Source organism: Anthonomus grandis, chromosome 11 (genome assembly GCF_022605725.1).
Source record: "Anthonomus grandis grandis chromosome 11, icAntGran1.3, whole genome shotgun sequence".
Classification (NCBI taxonomy): Eukaryota; Metazoa; Arthropoda; class Insecta; order Coleoptera; family Curculionidae; genus Anthonomus; species Anthonomus grandis.
In genome coordinates this window covers 3,583,499-3,603,756 of record NC_065556.1, presented here as the reverse complement: position 1 = coordinate 3,603,756, position 20,258 = coordinate 3,583,499, and the positions used below count along the sequence as shown (strand labels likewise).

At 32.9% G+C, this 20,258-nt stretch overlaps 1 protein-coding gene and 1 long non-coding RNA gene across 3 annotated transcripts in view; one reads left to right on the top strand and one right to left on the bottom strand.

Moving 5' to 3' along the window:
• LOC126742157 (protein melted) overlaps positions 1-20,258 on the bottom strand; it is an 86,775-nt gene that overhangs the window by 35,521 nt on the left and 30,996 nt on the right. For both annotated transcript variants that reach the window (XM_050448732.1, XM_050448733.1), the window contains exons 8-9: positions 15,830-15,993; positions 15,622-15,774 (exon numbers count right to left, since the gene is read on the bottom strand). In XM_050448732.1, coding sequence (XP_050304689.1) covers positions 15,622-15,774; positions 15,830-15,993 — 317 coding nt within the window. The remainder of the gene's footprint in view (positions 1-15,621; positions 15,775-15,829; positions 15,994-20,258) is intronic.
• LOC126742162 (uncharacterized) lies at positions 18,462-19,683 on the top strand. The gene is made up of 4 exons (XR_007662499.1): positions 18,462-18,527; positions 18,822-18,939; positions 19,146-19,289; positions 19,578-19,683. It is a non-coding gene; the product is annotated as an uncharacterized LOC126742162 (long non-coding RNA).

The window sequence follows — 20,258 nt, the reverse complement described above, 5'->3', positions numbered from 1 at the left end:
TTCATGGACAAGCTTTTTGTACCCTTTAAATAACGAAGTAAACGCTTTGCACATTGCCAATGAACTTTAGTGTATGAGTTATTATACTGACTTAATAGGCTCACAGCATGAGAAATATCAGGTCTGGTCATTACTGAAAGGTACATTAAACTTCCAATAAGCTCTTAATATGGAACTTTTGGATCACAAATTTCACCACTGATATTGCTCATGTTGATACTACTGTCAAGCGGAGTACTTACTACTTTGCTATCTGACATACCAAAACGACATAAAAGTTCATTAATATATAATTCTTGATCAATTGACAAACAATTTTTCGAATAATCCCTAGTAATTCTTATGCCTAAACATTGTTTTGCCTCTCCTAAATTCTTAATTTTAAACTCTGAGTTTAAATGACCTTCAAGAAACTTCATTTCATTGTCATCAGACGAAAAACAAAAAAAATCGTCAACATAGAGAGCAACAATAGTTAACAAATTACTGTTATTCTTTTTAATGTACAAACAAGGCTCATATTTGGACTTAGAATAACCAATTTTTGACAAAACTTGGTCGACTTTCTCGTTCCAAGCACGACTAGATTGTTTTAATCCATAAACTGCTTTCTTTAATCTATACACTTTATTTTCTTTATCTTTAATGACAAAACCTTCAGGTTGCTGCATAAATACATTTTCTTTCAGAATACCGTTCAAAAAAGCTGTTTTCACGTCCAAATGTAAAATTTTTAGATCTAACCTAACAGACAAAGCAAGCAATAAACGAAAAGTTGAGTGCCTTACCACTGGGGCGAAGGTTTCAACATAGTCCACACCCTCTCTCTGTGTGAAACCTTTAGCCACAAGCCTAGCTCTATACCGGTTATGGCTTTCACTATCACTCTTCACTTTATATACCCACTTGCACTGCACCACTGTACCAACTTCTGGCGGATCTACTAATTCCCAAGTGTCATTATCGATAAATGACTGTATTTCTTCTGACATAGCTGCTTTCCACTTCTGCCCATCTGGCCTTGAAAGAGCCTCAGTCACTGATGTAGGGATACTCGAGTCATAGACTTCACTCTTGGTGTTAACACCTCCAAAATATGTCACAAAATCTTGAAAATTCTTCTTCTTGATCTGTCTTTGGGATTTTCTTGGAGTTACTTGTTCACCATTATCAAACAAGTCATGGCACTGGCCTTCAGGCACATAGTCATCATCATCATCCAAGAAGCATACATCATCTTCAGGAAATTCATCATCTGAATACATGGGATTCTGCTCTCCCACTGAATCTGGAACATCCCTTTGTTTATCTGCAACACTATCCGGCAACACTGTACTTGGAATTTCCAAATTTGGTTTTTCTATGATTGTTATGTCACGGCTTACTATGACTTTCTTTGTTCTGGGATTAAAACACCTATATCCCTTGGTAGTTTCATCGTACCCAACAAGCACATGCTTCACTGACTTCTCGTCCCACTTGTTCCTACTGACCTTCGGAACATGAACCATGGCGGAACTCCCATATACCCTAAGATGACTAAGATTTGGTTTCTTATCTGTCCAAATCTCATATGGTGTCATTGAAAGCTTTGAACATGCTGATCTGTTTTTCAGGTAACAAGCAGTATTGCACGCTTCCGCCCATAATGCCTTAGTCAAGCTCTCATCAAATAAAAGACACTTAGCCTTCTCCATGATGGTCCGGTTGAACCTCTCAGCCATCCCATTTTGCTGCGGAGTGTGACTATTCGAAATCTGGTGTATGATGCCTGAATTCTTTAAAAACCTATCCATTTCTCTATTACAGAATTCCCCACCATTATCGCTTCGCAAAATCCTAATCTTAGCATTCTGTTGATTCTCAACTAATGATTTAAATTGCTTAAACTTATCAAAAGTTTCATTTTTTGTCTTCAGGAAATATATAAAGCACATTCTGCTGTAATCGTCTATAAATGTCAGGAAATATTTAGCTCCACCAATAGATGTTGTTTCCATAGGACCACAAATGTCGCTGTGAATGACCTCTAGCAGTTGCTGTGCTCAACTGCCTTCTTTGGGAAAAGGTAAACGGGCTTGCTTGCCCCTACAGCATACCTCACAACTCCCAATACTCGTACCATTACAGATAAGACCATCAACCAACTTGGCTGTCTTATTCAGGTAGCTGTCATTAATGTGACCTAAACGTTGATGCCATAAATTGCTACTTACAGCTTGAAAACACACTGGCTTTTCACAAACATTCAACTTGTAAACATTGTTATGTAGACTAGCAGTAGCTACTACTACACCAACTTTATTGTAAATATTGCATCCCTCTTCATGAAAACTTACTTTATTTCCATTATTGATTAACTGGCCTACTGATAATAAGTTAGTTGTTAAACCAGGAATATACTGTACACCTTCTAGTAAAATTTTGTGCTGTTCATTGGTCATTGTTTTGATCTCAACATCACCTGCACATTCCACAACAACTTTCGATTTATTAGCCACTACAATATCAGGTAAGTCAGGCTTTCTCCTGTTTTTTAACCACTGACTATTGGCAGTTAAATGCATGCTGGCACCACTATCAACATACCAATCTGTGACCTTAAAATCACCTGTTGTAAAAACCGCACTAAATCCTCCTTCAGATCTGTTATTGTTAGGGCATTTTGACATAAAATGTCCTGTCTTTTTGCACTTGTAACACACAATATTACTCAGATCCTTTTTATTATGCCTATTTCCAAAACCACTGTTTGAACTTGACCTCGATTGAACCCCGAAATCATCTGGGTTTGTTGACATTCCCACTTGGCTATTACTAGCAGCACCAGCTGATTTCCCTTTGAAATTCGTCCTACTAGCGCCATCTCGCGACTGTTTCCGAAAACTCGGTTTCTTGGCGGAGAATGCACCTGCATTTCCATTACCACTAGCGCCATCTGTCTGCATATCCAATAGCTTGGTCTTTATTGAATCTGTGGTTATGCAGATTCCTGAATGCTCGACGGCCATGATCATTGGTGCGTACTTGTCTGGAAGACCGGCCAACAGCAATGATCCTACCCACTCCTCGTCTATTTTGAAACCTGTTCTGCGTAACTTTTGGGAAGTCTCAACAATCTGGTTTATGTACGACTCCATACTATCGTGATTCTCTAATCTTGCCGATATGAGTGTACGTAAAAGCCCAATCTTTCGCATGAAACCACTGTCGTCATATAAACGTTTGAGACTGGTCCATACTTCTTGCGCAGTCGTTAAATCTTTGACATGCGGGAACAAAGATGGATCGATGGTTAATACTAACTTGGCCTTTGCTTTTGCTAGGGTCGTTGTGTCTGTCTCGGTACCTTCGATGCATTTGCTTAAGCCCTCTAGCACAAACACATTCTCGACGGCAAACGCCCATTCATCAAAATTCTCACGGCCTAAAAGCCTTGGCACACTCGTCAGGTAGTTGACGGCCATATTGCTTCTGTACTACTGTGAAAAAACACTCGCGTCACGACAGTTTCTTTCAACGTCTCGATTAACTAAAGTTTCGCGGCTGGGTGTCCTACTGTGGGTCTGGGCCCATAACCTGATGTTATAAAACAGACTTTTTACAGTTTAACCCGAAATAAAACGCAACTTAAAGCGAGATGAAAGAAAACAACTTGTTTACACTCATACGCAATATATTAATAATGCAACTTAACTCAGTTACAGAGTGACATTCGCATAGCGGACAAACACAGTAGTAACAATATGTGACATTAGATGTCGCTACTTTGTTCAGCTTTAAATAGAAAACGGCCACAGTAAACTTTTGGTATACTTATTCACAACATATTTGTCTCACTTATTTAAATTTTTATTAATATACCTTTAATTTCAATTTATTGCTACAAATATTTAATCAATATCATAATTTAATACATCAATTTCTTATCTATAATTTTAGTTATTTTTTGTTCAGTATTTTTCAGTACCTTTTTTGGTAGTTTAGTAGATATAACTCGGTTAAGGCTGATATGCCTTAGGTAAAAAGGTTCATGAACTTTCCACTGCGTAATACAAATATATACTAAAAACTTTAATAATTGCAATTTATTTTTTAAGTGCTGAAATCTACCTAGTAGCGAAATCATAATTTAAATGTTATGCTTGTCAAACTTATTTTAATCATATCAACATTATTCATATTTTAATTCATAATAAATTATTAACATTTAACAGATTAGAACATGAGGTGTATACATATCTTTGATGTAAATATAATTTGGTTGTATTGTTAAGATATTTTTTTTTTTGCCTCTTTAAATCTACTTTATCCAGGGTCATTTAATTGTTAATTGAAACCTATATACCAAGTCTTTTTCTTAGTTTTCTTTAATTTATAAAAAAAACTAAGTGGCGCCATCTTATTTAATAGTTATAATCAAGTTTATATTCTTTAATGGCCAGTCATAAGTGAACCTTCGAACAATCCCAAGCCTCCAATAATTCTGAGCTACCGTCTGCCAACTCTTGGCAAAATAGTAACACTATAAAGTTAACGCCACAAAACATCAACTGAAAGTCAGTTGTATGTGTTTTTTATTTTGAAATTGAAGACAAGGGCATAAAATGTACTCTGTTGTCAGTTATACATGAAAGTTCCACGCAGTGAGAATAACATTTTCACAAATTAAAACAACATTTAAGAACATTCTAAACTGCAAATAACACACCACATAATGTAAAAGGACGTACCACATCTCAAAAAGGAGGAGTCGTTAGTACCGTTCCAGGTTTCTGTTTAAATTGTGATAAACGACGGGAAACACAACGTTAAAATAGATTAGAGTTATCCTACTGTTAACTTCACTTCAGAATCAGATCAAACCTATCAAAAGGATAGTGGCGACACAACATCAGGTTGACACAACATTGACCACAAAACTCCTGTGCATAACTGACAAGTGAGAACATTTTATGTCCTTACTTGACTTGTTATTTATTAGAACTAGCCAAAATAGTATAAAAAGCAGCTTGGTACCAAAGGCCAACTTTCTCAAAAAGATTTTTAAACTATAACTCTAATCACTCTTTCAAACAAAAAAATAATATTATAAAAAAATTGAAGAATAGAGCACTACAAATATCTCACATCGACTATCACAGAGAAAATCTTCTTAAACTAAAAAAACTTTTTTAAAGTATCCAAACAAATTAATAAAATCTTAAAAAAAGTTGTTTGTATTAGATAGTTCTTGATAATGTATTAAAGAAATGAAAAATATGCGTCAAGTTTTTTTTGCATAAAAACGGCGTCACATACAAAAAAAAGATAAAAGAGGTTTTTTGTTAACAAATTGAAGGAATTCAAAAATTACTTTTAATTTGAAATATCTCAGTGGCATACCATTTTTTTCTTCAAAAAAATTGAGATCATTACCAGTATGCACGCCAATGGTGAACATAAAATTCTTAATTGCATGCCAAAAAATGTTAGATAACTACCGCTTAAAACCCTCCAAATTTTATTTGCATATCTTGACCAGTTTCAGAGCAATAAATAAATCGTCAATTTTTAAGAAAAACTTTAACACCCCGTATCTCGGAAAACGAAGCATTCGCGGACATACGTCTATAAAGCAAACTGTCATTATTTTTCCATGCTGAATCACCCCCTGAAGTTTGTCGCACTTATTTACTAACACCCTGTATATATTTTTTTTAATAAATACCGTTTTCGAAAACCTGTTTTACTATTTTTATAAATTCATTATTACGTTTGACTTCTTCAGATCGCACAGTGCGTCGAGTATATTGGAATACGGGACAAAAATCACTACAATTTTTGTACTTTTGTACCGATTTTTAAATTAAACCAAAACTATTATGAAACTTATGCACTGAGCTACATATGGCATATTTTACATAATTAATTTCGCACTCATGCACTTAGAAATATTGAAAATATTATATTTTATTTTTACAACACCAATCTTTTTCCTTCCAAAACGTTGGCCTGTGATAAAAAAATGCAAAGTAGATTTAATTTTTTTCATTGTCACTAAAATTATTTATTATCATCAGGTAATAAAAAAATTAACTCCAAAAATGTAAAAATAACAAAAAATATAACGAAGAGCCAATAAAATATATATGTTTCTATAAAGCCAAATTTTATGAGTATGAGAAAAAAAAAAGTATCTATTAACTATTAGACTTGTAAACAAATTAACAAATATGTAGTTCTAAAACAGGACAAGAACACGACAAAATAAACAACTCATTTTCAATCACTTTCCGAGAGATCAGAATTATCCGTGACTAAATTCAAGTTATTAATATTTGTAGGTAACATATCAAAATACCGTTGCAAAGAAAAAGTATTATCCTCCAGGTAATCTTTAATATAATTTATGTTAAATTGCCGCGATTTGGAAGTTGTAGTCTTTCTCAAAGAAGATATGAATGGATCTGAAGTAAGTAATAATCTCAAATCAAATCATTTATTTCCATCGACATCATAACAATGTAAAGGAATTGTCAATAAAAAATTACAATGCTAATAAAAATAGTATAAAATTACAAAGATATAAAAGGAAACAAATTTAACCTAATTTAGTCAATAAATCTACAGTTAAAGAACTCCGTCAACGAATAAAAAGGACAGTCAGTTAACATGGTCCTAAGAGCCCTCTTAAAAGTTGGAAAAGTATTAGCTCTCTTTATTCTACATGGGAAATGATTAAAAATTTTGAGAGATGTAATTTCCGGACCATCCTGTACCTGCGACAATCGAGTAAAAAGGATGTATAATTTATCTGCATTTCGAGTTTCATAAAAATTGAGATCTACAGATCTCATGTAGTTTGAAAGATTTTTATGTACTTGACATGCGCACTCCAAGATATAGATGTTAATTATAGTTAGGATTTTTTCTTTTTTAAAAGTACCACGGCAAGTTTCTCTGAAGGAAAGTCTAAACATCGTACGTAAAATGCGCTTTTGATTTATTAGCACTTTCCCAATACTGGAGGAATTACCCCAAGCTAATAAGGCATAGGATAGAGTGGAATGCACTGAGGCATAATAAATGCTTTTAAGTGTATATGCATCCACATAGTCTCGAAGTTGCAAGATGGCATAATTGCTGCGGGACAATCTATTGCACATAGATTCGACCTGAGAATCCCACGATAGATGTCTATCAATTACAATTCCCAAGAACTTGGTGGAGTGTTGTTGGATGAGGCTACTTGATGACTGCTCTCTAAGGAGTAGGCTCCGGTCCTGAATAGCTCGAATCGGAGTGAAAACAATGAAATTGGTTTTCAAACTATTCAAACAAAGACCATTTTTCTGGCACCACCCCGCAATATCAGCTATACACTTGGTGGCTTTTGAGTGGATAGACTGATAGTCAGTACCCGAGAGAACTGCTGATGTATCGTCGGCAAAAAGTGTTAGGTAGCTGTCATTAACCAGGAGACGCAAGTCATTAATAAAAAGTAAAAAAAAAATTGGCCCAAGAACACTACCCTGTGGAACCACAGTGACGACAGTTGCCCAATCAGATATAGTCACCTGACCACTAACTCTCAATCTAACAGCCCGGGTTCTACCTGTCAAATATGATTCAAGCCATTTATAAGCCGGACCTCTTATACCATAATGAAAGATCTTACTTAATAGTAAAGCATGGTTAATGGTATCAAATGCTTTAGTAAGATCAAAAAAGATACCAACAAATTTTTTAATTCCAATTCAAATTTATTCAATATATTTGTATAAAGAGATATTATAGCATCTGATGTAGAGAGTCCAGACCTGAATCCAAACTGATGACATGACAGTATAGCAAAAGAATCTAAAAATGCAATAAGTCTTCTTTTAAAAGATTTTTCAAAGATCTTTGAAAATACAGAGAGGAGAGCAATAGGCCTATAGTTACTCACTTCTGCTGTCTCCCCCTTTTTATAAAGAGGTATGACAACAGCTGATTTTAGAACCTATAAGGTAGGTAATCTTCTAAATTTATCATTTCAATTTGGCTATTTTCCTAAAGAGCTAATTCTTTAGGAAATCTATTCATGATGTCCTTGTTTGAGCTTTCTCTTGAGTGTTTTCTTGAATGATTTAGACGCACATTTCTAACCTCTTTGTGCCGTGCTTCAAGAGCATCCTCAGCTAAAAGTCCGACTGGCAACTCAAAATTTTTAATAATTTCGCCTCCATGCACTAGGAGCTTCTGCACACTTAATGGCATGTAATACCAGGCGTATAGGTCGATGTAGAGTTTTCTGGTATTCTTCAAAAGCTGTTCAAATTTCGTTATTTAAATTTTTTGTCCCATAGACACAATTCTTAAAATTTGTGAAAATTTAAAAAATTATCGATCTACGAATCCACGAATGAAGGGATGACAACCCAAAGTTAAGATTCTCAATTTTTCAAACTTTTTCGAAAATTTTATCTGTGTTTATCTCTTTTGTAGATGCACCACCGATAAAGCATTGCTGAGTTGAATTAGTTTCAAATAGTTTCAAATGCAGCTACTATCTAACATGGTAAAATGGAATTGAAACTGCACTTCCACATCCACACCATTAACTGAAATATGGAAACTTTCTAAATTGTCAATTTGGTTCTTAAGATTGGCGCTTTCGCTTTTGACTAAATTGAAATTTTCTATGAAAAATAAAAATTTTATGGGTCTACAATAAAACGTAGACGAAGTTCAAGAGTTTTCCCAAAAAACATCGCCTTCTTCATTTACCAATTTAAGAGGTGACATAGCAACTAAAAACAAATATTCGTCAGTCATAGTATCAGAACTACTAAATTTTTGTTTGTAGATGCTAAAGTCGAAATTATACCCATTTGTAGTTACGTCATCCAGGGGAGAAAAAACGTATGGCGTAGATATTTTTGCCAATCAATATTAGGTTAGAAACTTTACCATCGCCTTCAGAAATTAATAATCTGTATTTTTGTACGTTCAGAAATTAACAAATGATTTATTTTAGCAGCATAAGCATATTATTATATTTTTTTATTCGTGTATATACTTTCATTCCCAAAAAATTTAAAAAAATCTTGTAGTATTTATTGTATTATTAACAAACTTAACAATTAACAAATAATATTACAATTAATCATAAATAATGGGACATAAACAAAAAGTCCAAAACGGAATTGCACTTCAAATTGAGAATGTGATAGAGCGAGCCGCAGATGCAACAAAATTGAGCACAACAACGATCGCAAATATAAAGAAGAATGGGATAAAATCAGATCAGGATTACGCTGCTCATATATTTTCCAAGCAAAAGACCGCAAAAACCAAATCTACAACATATCTGAAAAGTAGAATTCGGCACGAGTAGTAGACAACAAAACCGAGCTTACAAAAATTGTGAATAATGGTATAATATTATTTTAACTCACTGGGAAAAATTTAAATAGTGACAATTTAATTTACTCGCTCATGAAAAAAAATGCTGCTTGAAGGAATATGTTAACACATTAAAATGAAAATACCATTCCAAAAAATAAAAAATTCAAACTCAAAAAAAACACGCCATATTGCTTTACCAAGTTAATGAAATTGCAACGATATGATTGAATAGTTAAACGACGATCATAAAATAAAATTTGCTAGAACAAAAAAAGCTTAATCAATCTCGTCAGTATTGTCAGAGTCAGAACTGAAATCAGAGATATTGTTTTCGTCATCGTCGTCTTCGTCAGTCGTAATCACAAGTGGCAGAATGTCATAGGCATCACACACTTGTATTGCCTCCCAAGCCTTTTCAATTACCTTTTCTGTATGAAAAACATATTTTTGCCAATAATCTATAGAAATTTCGTTTATTACCCTTTCACATGTAGTCAGAACTTCTGAAGGTGACCCCTTAAAATTGGAAATATATTGATCATATTTTCGTTTACATTCCGACCATACCATTTCAATTGCATTAAACTGGCAATGATATGGTGGCAGTCGCAAAATTTTGTGTCCTAAAGGTTTAACATATTCATCAAGGAAGTACTTTTTTTCACTAGGGCAGTTTCTGCGTGCAATACTCCATATTTTATCTTTCATGGCTTTTTCTGGAAAGCCAATATTCTTTTTCTTCAACCATTCGGTCAGTCTCTGCTTTGTCCAAGATTTTCTCGGGATTTTTTCTAATAAACCAGAATGGTAACTTTCATTGTCCATGATTATAAATGACTTTGGGGGAAGATTTGGAACCAGCTGAGTTTTAAACCAGTTTTCGAAGTTTTTCCTGTTCATATTGTCATGATAATCTCCCGTCTTTAATCCACTCTTGAATATTAAATTTGCACCCTTGATGAAGCCATCTTTGGTTCCGTGGTGGACCACGATATAACAATGACCTTAAAAATAAAAGATAATTCAATTCTCTTCTTTTAGAAATCATTCTTCCAGAACATAAATTTAATATAATTAATAAATAATGTTCCATGCACATACGAGTAGTGTATGGAGTTAAATTCCCTCATATTGTCTTAGAGAGAAATTATATGAAACAGATGAAATTATGAAGTTAGAGGGTCCTTACAAGGGCAATAGTTTTTATTAAAAAAAAATCTAAAAAGATAACCAGATAATTTTTACCTTCACTGTTTTTCCTTGGATCCGTGTGCTTGGTGTCATCTTGCCAGCTACTACGAAATGATTCCTTGCTAAAAATCCACGTCTCGTCAATGAAAACTGGAGTAAAACCTTCCGGATCTACATTTCTATTTTTGATATACTCCCTTAAAAAATTGGTTCTTTTATGAACAACATTTGGCAAGTCCATCAAATATTTTCTGTTGATTTTTTCCACTTGAAGCCTATACTATTGATCCATCTTCTGAAGGAGTCAATGAAAAACTCAAAATATTCAATTTCTTCCCTGAACTTTTCTCTTATTGTTGCCAATATTACAAATTCTTTTCTGGCGTACATATAATAAATTGTGTCCCGAATTATATGTTTCAAATATGTTGTAATTTTGGTTTTTGCTGTCTTTTGCTCGGAAGATATACGGGCTGCGTAATCCTGATCTGATTTTATCCCATTCTTCTTTATATTTGCGATCGTTGTTGTGCTCAATTTTGTTGCATCTGCGGCTCGCTCTATCACATTCTCAATTTGAAATGCAATTCCTTTTCGGACTTGTTCCTTTTACAGTTGAAAGAAAGCCAATATATTTAAAATCATCAGCTGCGATTGTTCATTATACCTATTATATCTTTTTTAGGCATTATCTCAACACATATATCAAACACTTTTCGAAATAACTTTCAAGAACAAGTTGACAAACCAATATTTTTGATTGAGAGTGACGGATATTTCACATAACCTAGTATATAAAAGATGAATAATCATCAGACACAAATTTTTTTCGTAAGTTTGTTGTCGCCGCTGTTTGGAATATGCTAAACAAAGATAAACAAAAATGACGTTATTACAAATGGGTATAATTTCGACTTTATGCCCCCTATGCCACTAACTCCCATCAAAACCATACTTACAAACAGGAATGAGCTTTTCACTTAATTTCATATTTAATGATTTACTTTCTCAAATTTTTAAAATGCTCTTAACGGTATATTGCAACAGAAGTTGTAATTTAATTTCTGCTCCTCGTTCTGCAAAGGTAAAATTTTGCGGAATCAACTGATTTCGAAAACACAAAACTCTATAAAAAGATGGCAAACAATCATCATATAAATTATTAATGACTGACCTCAGCAAATTGTATTTTCTAGTAGAGAACCACTTGATTTGTATAATTACCTCGAATTGTTATCTTAAGACTGATATAAATAGTTGTTAATTTTTGTGAATAAACGAGTATTGAGTTCTACACCCAGTAGCTCTTCATTGCTCAACCTACTACGGCCAAGCCACCCTTGCCTGTAAACCTATAGTGAGGCTGCTATAGGGTAGTAGGGATTAAAAAAGGTTTAGGGAAGAGCCCTAGATCTTTTCATTAAGAAAGGTCCAAATCTAAAAAAAGTGCCATTGTATCTTGTAAGGGAAGACTTTTTTTTGTTGCAACGATATTTGTATTTTATTTAGCGGACGTATTTATATTTTCCTGTGCGGCGAAAATTAGTTCATTTGATATATAATTCGGCAATCCGTCTTTCGGCTACTGTCCGTAAAATCTTTTGCAGGTCTTCCTTTAGTTTTCGAGGAAGGTCCAAACACATTTTAGATTCTAGCCATGTCTTATGGTGAATTACAAGTGTAGTTTTATTTCTAAACCTTTTTTGCTAATTCCGACCCATTTTGGCACCAAAAATTCCGGCACCTTTCAATTTTTTTTTTCTATTTTGTTGGTCACTTGATTAACAAATAAATTGACAAATTTTATCGCTTACTGCTTTGGTTTTACTTTTTTTGGAAGCCAACAGCCATGTTTCTACTAAATCTTTGTGCATTATGCTGACAAGAGGTCCTAAAAAACCAAATATTTGCTAAACCGCAAAAACTGAATTTGCCATTTAAAGGGCTTAGTTTAAGCTATCAAACAAGCCCATTAATAAAGTATTTGCTTGGGCGGGTGTTTTGAGATAAATTAGAATTTTTGTAAAATTTGCATTATGCTCAAAAATATTAAAAAAATAGTAGAAATATATATTAAAAGGTATACATACCTGGCTTGGAATTATCCATGATGAAATAATATAAAATTATAAAAACGATTAAATACCACACACTTTTCAAACGGTATGATCGCAAATAATAGGTATGAATTAGAAAAAAATGAGACGGTGAACTTTACGATAATTTTACTGATAATGAGAGGCAAAACAGAGTGTAGTACTTTATAATAAATGATACAATGTCTTTCCAAATTTTGGGTTTGAGTTTTTGAATTTTGTCCATTGCTCGAAGCACTGTGGATCGGTGAGTTTTGACAACAGTCTGCGGTCTATTTTTGAATTGCGCAGCATTCATTTTTTATCGCAGTATGTCAAAAAAAAAACTGAAAAGAATAATGTAAACAGTTTGCGATTAGTAGCCATGGAACGATATACGGTCGAACAACGAATTATTATTGTTAAAACACACTACAAATATGAAGAATGTTTTGCGGAAACAGTTCGTAAATTGCGGGGCATTTTTGGTCGACACGATGCACCAAATCACACGACCGTCCAAAGACTAATTTATAAATTTGAACAAAATGGTTCTGTCGTGCGTCACCGTACTAGCCGTTCTGTTGAAAATATTGCCGCAGTGCGTGAAAGTGTTGGCGAGAATCCGGGAAGATCTATCCGTCATCGTGCACAGCAGTTGCACATTTCGAAGAGCTCTACCCACCGAATTCTAGAAAAAGAAGATCTTCATTTACTTGCCTATAAGATTCAATTGACCCAAGAATTAAAGCCAATGGACTATGCGACGCGCCGTACATTTTCTTCTTGGGTATTGCAAAAACAACAAATGGATGTCGATTTTTCGAAAAAAAATTTGTTTACCGATGAGGCTAACTTACACTTTCACCTTAATGGCTTTGTTAATAAACAAAATTGCCGAATTTGGGGCGAAGAAAATCCTAGAGTCATTCATGAGAAGAAAATGAATCCATTAAGAATCACTGTTTGGTGCGGACTTTGGACAGGTGGAGTAATTGGACCGTACTTCTTAGAGGACGAGGCTGAAAATGCAGTTACCGTGAACAGCGAACGCTATCGTAATATGCTCACTGAGTTTTTATGGCCTCAATTGGATGGTATGGATACGGGCGGTATGTGGTACCAACAGGATGCTGCGACATGTCACACTACACGTGAAGCAATTCAATTGTTGCAAAGAAAGTTTCCCGGTCGTGTCATTTCACGGAATGGAGACCGATTTAACGCCTTGTGACTTTTTTCTTTGGGGTTTTTTAGAATCCCTCGTATACGCTAATAAGCCAACAACAATTCTACAGTTGAAAAACGAAATTAGACGTATTATTAGCGAAATTGGGCCGCAATTATGTGAAAATGTAATTGAAAATTTCTCAAAACGAATAAGAGTCTGTTTTTCAAAACGAAAGTAGAGTTTTTTTCTTGTTTCTCAAAACGAAAGTCGAGCGGCCATTTGCCAGATATTATTTTTCACGTTTAATTGCAGTGTATTAGCTTTACAATAAAATATAAATAACAGTCAGTTTTAAATAAATTATGACTTTTATTTACCAATTAAAACGTGCGCTCTTATTGGGACACCCTTTATATCTTAAAGCTAGTTGCCATGGGCTTTTTGTATCCGATTCTCTTTTCCGGAGGTTCTTTCGCTGTGCTTTGCACTCCACAGTCAAATGTTTTTGTTTAATTTTATTTCTATTTTTTTTGTAAATAAGCTCGGGTTTATAAAATAGGTATTGTTTTTAGTGTTTAGAAGAGTGGCATCACACGGTTACGCCAATATTGGTGACTTCACAGTGTTGTTCGTGTCTGTGTGTCGGTTTTATAATCGCGATGTCTTCCTAATTTGTCTCTTAAAAAAATTTCTTTAGTTGCTTACTATACTTATGCATATACATTTATTTATTGTGTTTTTTAGACAAATAAAAGTATTGTGATTTGATTTATATTATTTCTTTTATCCGTCTATCATCCAGTTAAGAAATTAACTTTTTTTAAAATAAAACATTTAATATTTACTAGTATTACTACTTAGTGTTGATCAGACTTAAAGTTAGTGAAACACCCTGTAACAAATTAAAAAAAAAAGAAATAAATTGCTTAGAAAGTCTTTTCTCTTTTTTTAGTAAAAACTCTGAAGAAAGTGTCGCGTCAATAAATAAGCGTTTTTTTTAATTATCGTCATTTGACAATATATTGATTAGATATACAACAGAGAACATATTTCAAAATGGGGCAAAAATTTGTTAAATTGTATTAATTAATGAAAAATAAAAAATTTACCGGATGTTCTCGGTAAACTTTTTAAAACGTAAAAAGTTTAAAAATTTTTTTAAAACACAACGAGATTTATAACTATATCTCGTTGTGTTTCAAAAATATTATTAAGCAATTGCTTATTTTTGACATGCAGTTTCAAAATAATATTTAATACTTGAATAATTATTTAATATGTTCCAAAATAATAGAAATATTAATCTACTTACGTTGGCTTAAAGGTACTTTACATTAAATATATCACACAATCTATTATAAAAAGTAAGAAAATAAACCAACATAACGCGCTTACTTATCAGATTTTTATTTAGCCGTATTTGTCAAACAAGATGGCATGAATCTTTACAGAATTTGGTCAAAATATTTTTTATAAGTTATTGTATAGAAATTGCCGATTCTGCCTCAATGTGCGCTAGACAAATATTATCGAAAAGGAGGAACCGGTTAAAAAGTGAAAATGTTAAATAATTATTTTTTTTTATAATTAATTTATATAATAATTTTGATTGTTTTCGTTTTCTCAGTATTATTATACTAAATAAATGTTTATAAAACAATAAAGACATGTAGGTTTTTCGATCAAACATAGAAATAATTAAAAGACACTTGAAACATATCTATCTTTTAATCTTTTCGATTTTAGGGCTAAACATACTGGGACCCAATAAATTTTTTAAGAACTACGTTTCTAAAAAAGGCATTTACATACCTTCCAGTGCTTCTAGAATCGCCCAACTTCGCTCTTCTAGTGTAACCCCCCGAAGTAACTTGTGGCGTCGGTTTTTCCGCCACAGTTCCCCCTACTTTCACAATAGTCACTCCACCAGAAGTAACTTGGTTGTTTTGGGCCAAATGGTTGGAACTGCCATAAAAACCAACCATATTAAACCCTGAAATCACTTTCCAATTAAACTTACCTTGTGTGGTGTCGTTGTCGAACCCCAGCCAATACTTTATCAGTAAACAACACCGGATAAGAACTGCACAACAGCGTGGCTTCTCTCAACAAAGTGCTCTGAGACCCTCGATCGGCTTTAGGCAAGTATTCCAAAACGAAATTTAAAGCGTCTTGTGCTTTGTCCTGTAAAGAATTTTATGCTTTAAATAGATATTTAAACGTTTATAATAGGTCAAGAAAGCAAGACAAATATTTCAGCGGTGGCATTTATAGCGCTGCTGGAATCTGTCCAAGATTTTTGTACGTTTTTGTGGGTAAAATTATGTCTGCTTCAATTAATCGAATCGAGAATGTCTGTGATAAATATTGTATTTTAAGTTGTTGGGAATATGGAAAAATGTTAAAATTCACATCATATTTTATTATTTTTATTGTTATTCACATCATATGTTTATTGACAATATAACAATTTTTTATGATATATATACTCATATATAAGTATACTGGGGATAGTGTTTGGTATATTAGGTGGTAGGTATATTGGGAAATGAAATTTTAGTAAAGAAGACTTTTATTCAGCTTTATTTAGAAATAGCACTTTTTTTCTCTATTTTTTTATGTAAGTTTCCTTTTTTGTTTATTTTTGTTTTTTTATTTGTCTCGCACTATAACCCTGAAAAAAAGGCAGATAAAAGTGCGAGTGGGTGCTGTAAGAGTTTATTCTTCTCACATTTGACGGTTTTAAAATACATGGTGGTTCTGGTGGGTTTTGGGGCAGACCGTGTTATGGGGATGAATGGCGTAGAAGCGGTTCTTTTTTTTAATTCCGCAAATGGTGGATAAACCGGACATAGACGAATGAGAAGTACCAAAAAAATTTCCGTCGGACACTTAAACATAAAATCTGTGAATACCGGTTTTCATGAGTTTACTTCCTATGTCGAACACTATAAATTAGCACTATCAGAGACATGGCTCTCACCAGATCGACCTTCAAATACTTTTATAATTCCAGGATATAAATTTATCAGGAAAGATAGGCAAACAAGGGATGGTGGAATTACAATGTACAGGGTAGCCAGATTGCATTCTTATCTGATTCTAAATAAAATCTTCAATCGTGAGTGTCTCGCGGATTGCCTAGTATTTAACGATTTGTCGACGACACGCTTGGGTATATCGTATGCACCAGACGAAATAGCTTCTTCCTTATTTAATACGTGAATAATGTGCCAGCAGCCTTTTTTAAACCTATTTGTTGCATTTATTCTTTACCAATAAATCATCAAAGTCATACCAGGTTTTCATTAGTATATTATCAAGAAGCTTTCTTAAAAACAACTAATAGATCTAATTCGACTCTATTTTGCACAACCTTCTGTTAATAATAGAGGCAGAGGAAGTAGAGTTTGAATTGAATTGAATTGAATGGGCAGTTTTAGTATGTCAAGATTTTATGCCACAGATTGTTACCAAAGAAGCATTTGACAACATTTTAAATTTGGAATTAGTGAAACTACTTCAAGTCGTTGGATCGATAAAATTACTAAAATGATTAACAAGTACCTTGCTGATCGATTCAATAATTTTTCAAATATAAGAGATGAGAGGCAAATTAATAAATTAACATTTATGGAGAGATCCAATTTCCCTGGCCAGTGTTATAGGTCCTAGTGATTGCACCCATGTTGCCATATTAAAGCCAAAAGTGCAAACAAACCAAAACACAACAAGTTTTTGTGATTTTTCATTAATTCAATTATTATTTCCCAATGGGTAGTGGTGGTTTTAAATGACATTTTTTTTATTTATAAAAAAATATATATATAATATAAAGAAGTAATATAGGATATTTAAATAAAAATACAGGGAGTCGAAGACAAATTAACAAAATAAATGAAAATTCTTAGTGTTTATCAATAGAAAAGACATTTATTGCTGCATCAAATCCGTCTTATCTGTGATATGTCTACTTCTTAGTAATGCCGCTAGAGCTATTTTTCTGATCTAATAATAGAAAATTGCAAAAATTTCTAAAAAATTAAATGCAATAATTTGACTTTTTTTTCATAAAAATGTAGTGAAAATTAACAATTTTATATATTACATTGAATTTTTTTTCGACATGTATCATATTTTTTGTGTTTTCAGAAAAAAAAGGAATTAAAAAGTAAAAAATAGAAAAATTTAACTCGTTTTTTTCGTAGAGTAAGTTCATAAAAACAGCAATTTTATCTTAGAAATAGTTGAACAAAAGTATGGCATGTGATACATCAAAATGTTTATAATTTTGTGTAGAATCCAAGAATGTACATACAAGGTATTCCTTTCCACGGCTATATGAGACATCCTGTATACAACATTTTTGTTGAAAAAATTGCGCAACCAAAATATTTATCGACGTGTGCGAGCGTTTTTTCAAACACGCCCTCATTTATTTTTTATTAAATTTGTTCCATATTTTTCGTCACCGTTCACTGTATATTGATATATTGTAACCTTTTAATCTATGTTTTGCCAATTGTGATGTTTGCATTAAAACTGATGACAAACTTTTATTAAAGAAACTATTATAATTATTATTATTATTATTATATCGCGGGTGCATGTGAAAAAGGTGTTATGTAATTTTTTTGTCAAAACTGGTTTATGTCAGAAGCCGAATTTAAAAACCCCCCTTTACGTATGGGAATAACGAACCAAGTCATTATACACGCGTAAGTCCATCATTTTCAATGTGTCTAATGAGATAAGTTACATTTTTATCGTGTAAAATGCTCGATGTCAGACATACTACAAATGCATTTTATTATTTTGCAATAACGCGTGAAAAGGATTTAAGTCAAACATACGGCTTATTTCACAGCAAAATATTTAACACCTGTTTGGGAAAAAAGTATTATGTCTGACATATATCATTTTACAGGCAAAAGTTTAAATAAAATTGTGACATAAATCATTTCTCGCATTTAAATTGAAAGTGAGGTTAGACTATAGTGCAATAATTTTAGTGTTGTATAAACATAGGAGAACGAGAAATTATTGTTTATTAGTGTAAAATGGGCTCTAGAGTTAACAAAATAATGAGTATGGTGAACAGCAACATGTCTGTAACCAATACAAATAAAGGTAAGCTTCTTTTTTTATGATAATTTTATAAGTTTTGTTGGTTCATGAGAATATAAAGATATTGTTTTTATTTAAAAAATACTAAAGAGTTTAGCAACAATTTAAGGTTAATATTTTGTCATTTTTATCCTAAATTTGCTTGGATTTATATGCTCCTAGACTACTTCGATAAGCTAATTCTAGTTTTTAATTGGTATTTTTTTTAGAAAATAAGGATCTACTGACAAATTCTTCAGATTCTCCAGACAAGATTATTGTGCTACAGAATCTACCATCAGAACCATTTTCTTGGAACCAAGAAGATTTAAGCACTGTGATGATGAACCATGCAGAACCGACTTTCAATAAAGGTAAGGAACTTATAAACAAATTATTTTTTTACGCACTAGTGCGTAAAGTAAATTTGACAGTTTTGACAAAGCACTCTTTTTTTACTCATGTGATTGTCACACACATTCTGTCACACACTGTACATTCGTAAAAAATGGCTTACTTTACACACTTGTTGCATAAATAACCATTATAGGTAACATTTTTTCATAAGTGGCCATATTTTAACACTTACTTATTATTATTTACTATTTAGTTAGTTAAATTAAAAATAAAAACAAAGGATTACCTAACATTATCCTTTTCAGACTGCAGTGAATCTACTACCCCGCTGGAACTGCATTATCCGTTTATTAATATGAATGTAAAGGACACAACTATTAATAAAAGAGATCCTGATTCTGACAGAATAAGGTAAATAAGATTCTATTTACAAACACATTTTTTGGTACACTCTTTATTTTTTTTTAAATTCTGTTTTATTTTAGTATCCAGTAAGGCTCTATCTATACCTGCTGACATTCAAAACGCTATTCAATTTTACCATTTTGGAGACTCTGACGATTTTATAGCAGACCCAGATTTTACATTTAATTCATCAGAATCAGAATCTGAAAGTGTCCCTAAGAAAAAAATAAATAAAACCACAGTTAGAATCTAATCAAGAAGATGATCAAAATACCGTAAAAGACCTAGAAAGTTTTTCTAGTAGATCAAGAGCTGCCCGAAATAAGAAGCGTATATTAAAAGGGGAAACGAGAATTGTTCGAAAAGAAAGGCAGCTTAATCGGAACTTAGGACGTCAATACACAACTGCCAAAGGTAAAAATGTATCTACGCATGTTATGAGGCCTTTAGGAAGATGTAGAAATAACTGCCAAAAGAACATATCTGAAGAAGATAGAAAACAAGTTTTTGAAGATTACTAGAACATTGGCGACTACAACAGAAGGGTTTCATATATTGCAGGTTTACTGGAAGTTAAAAAT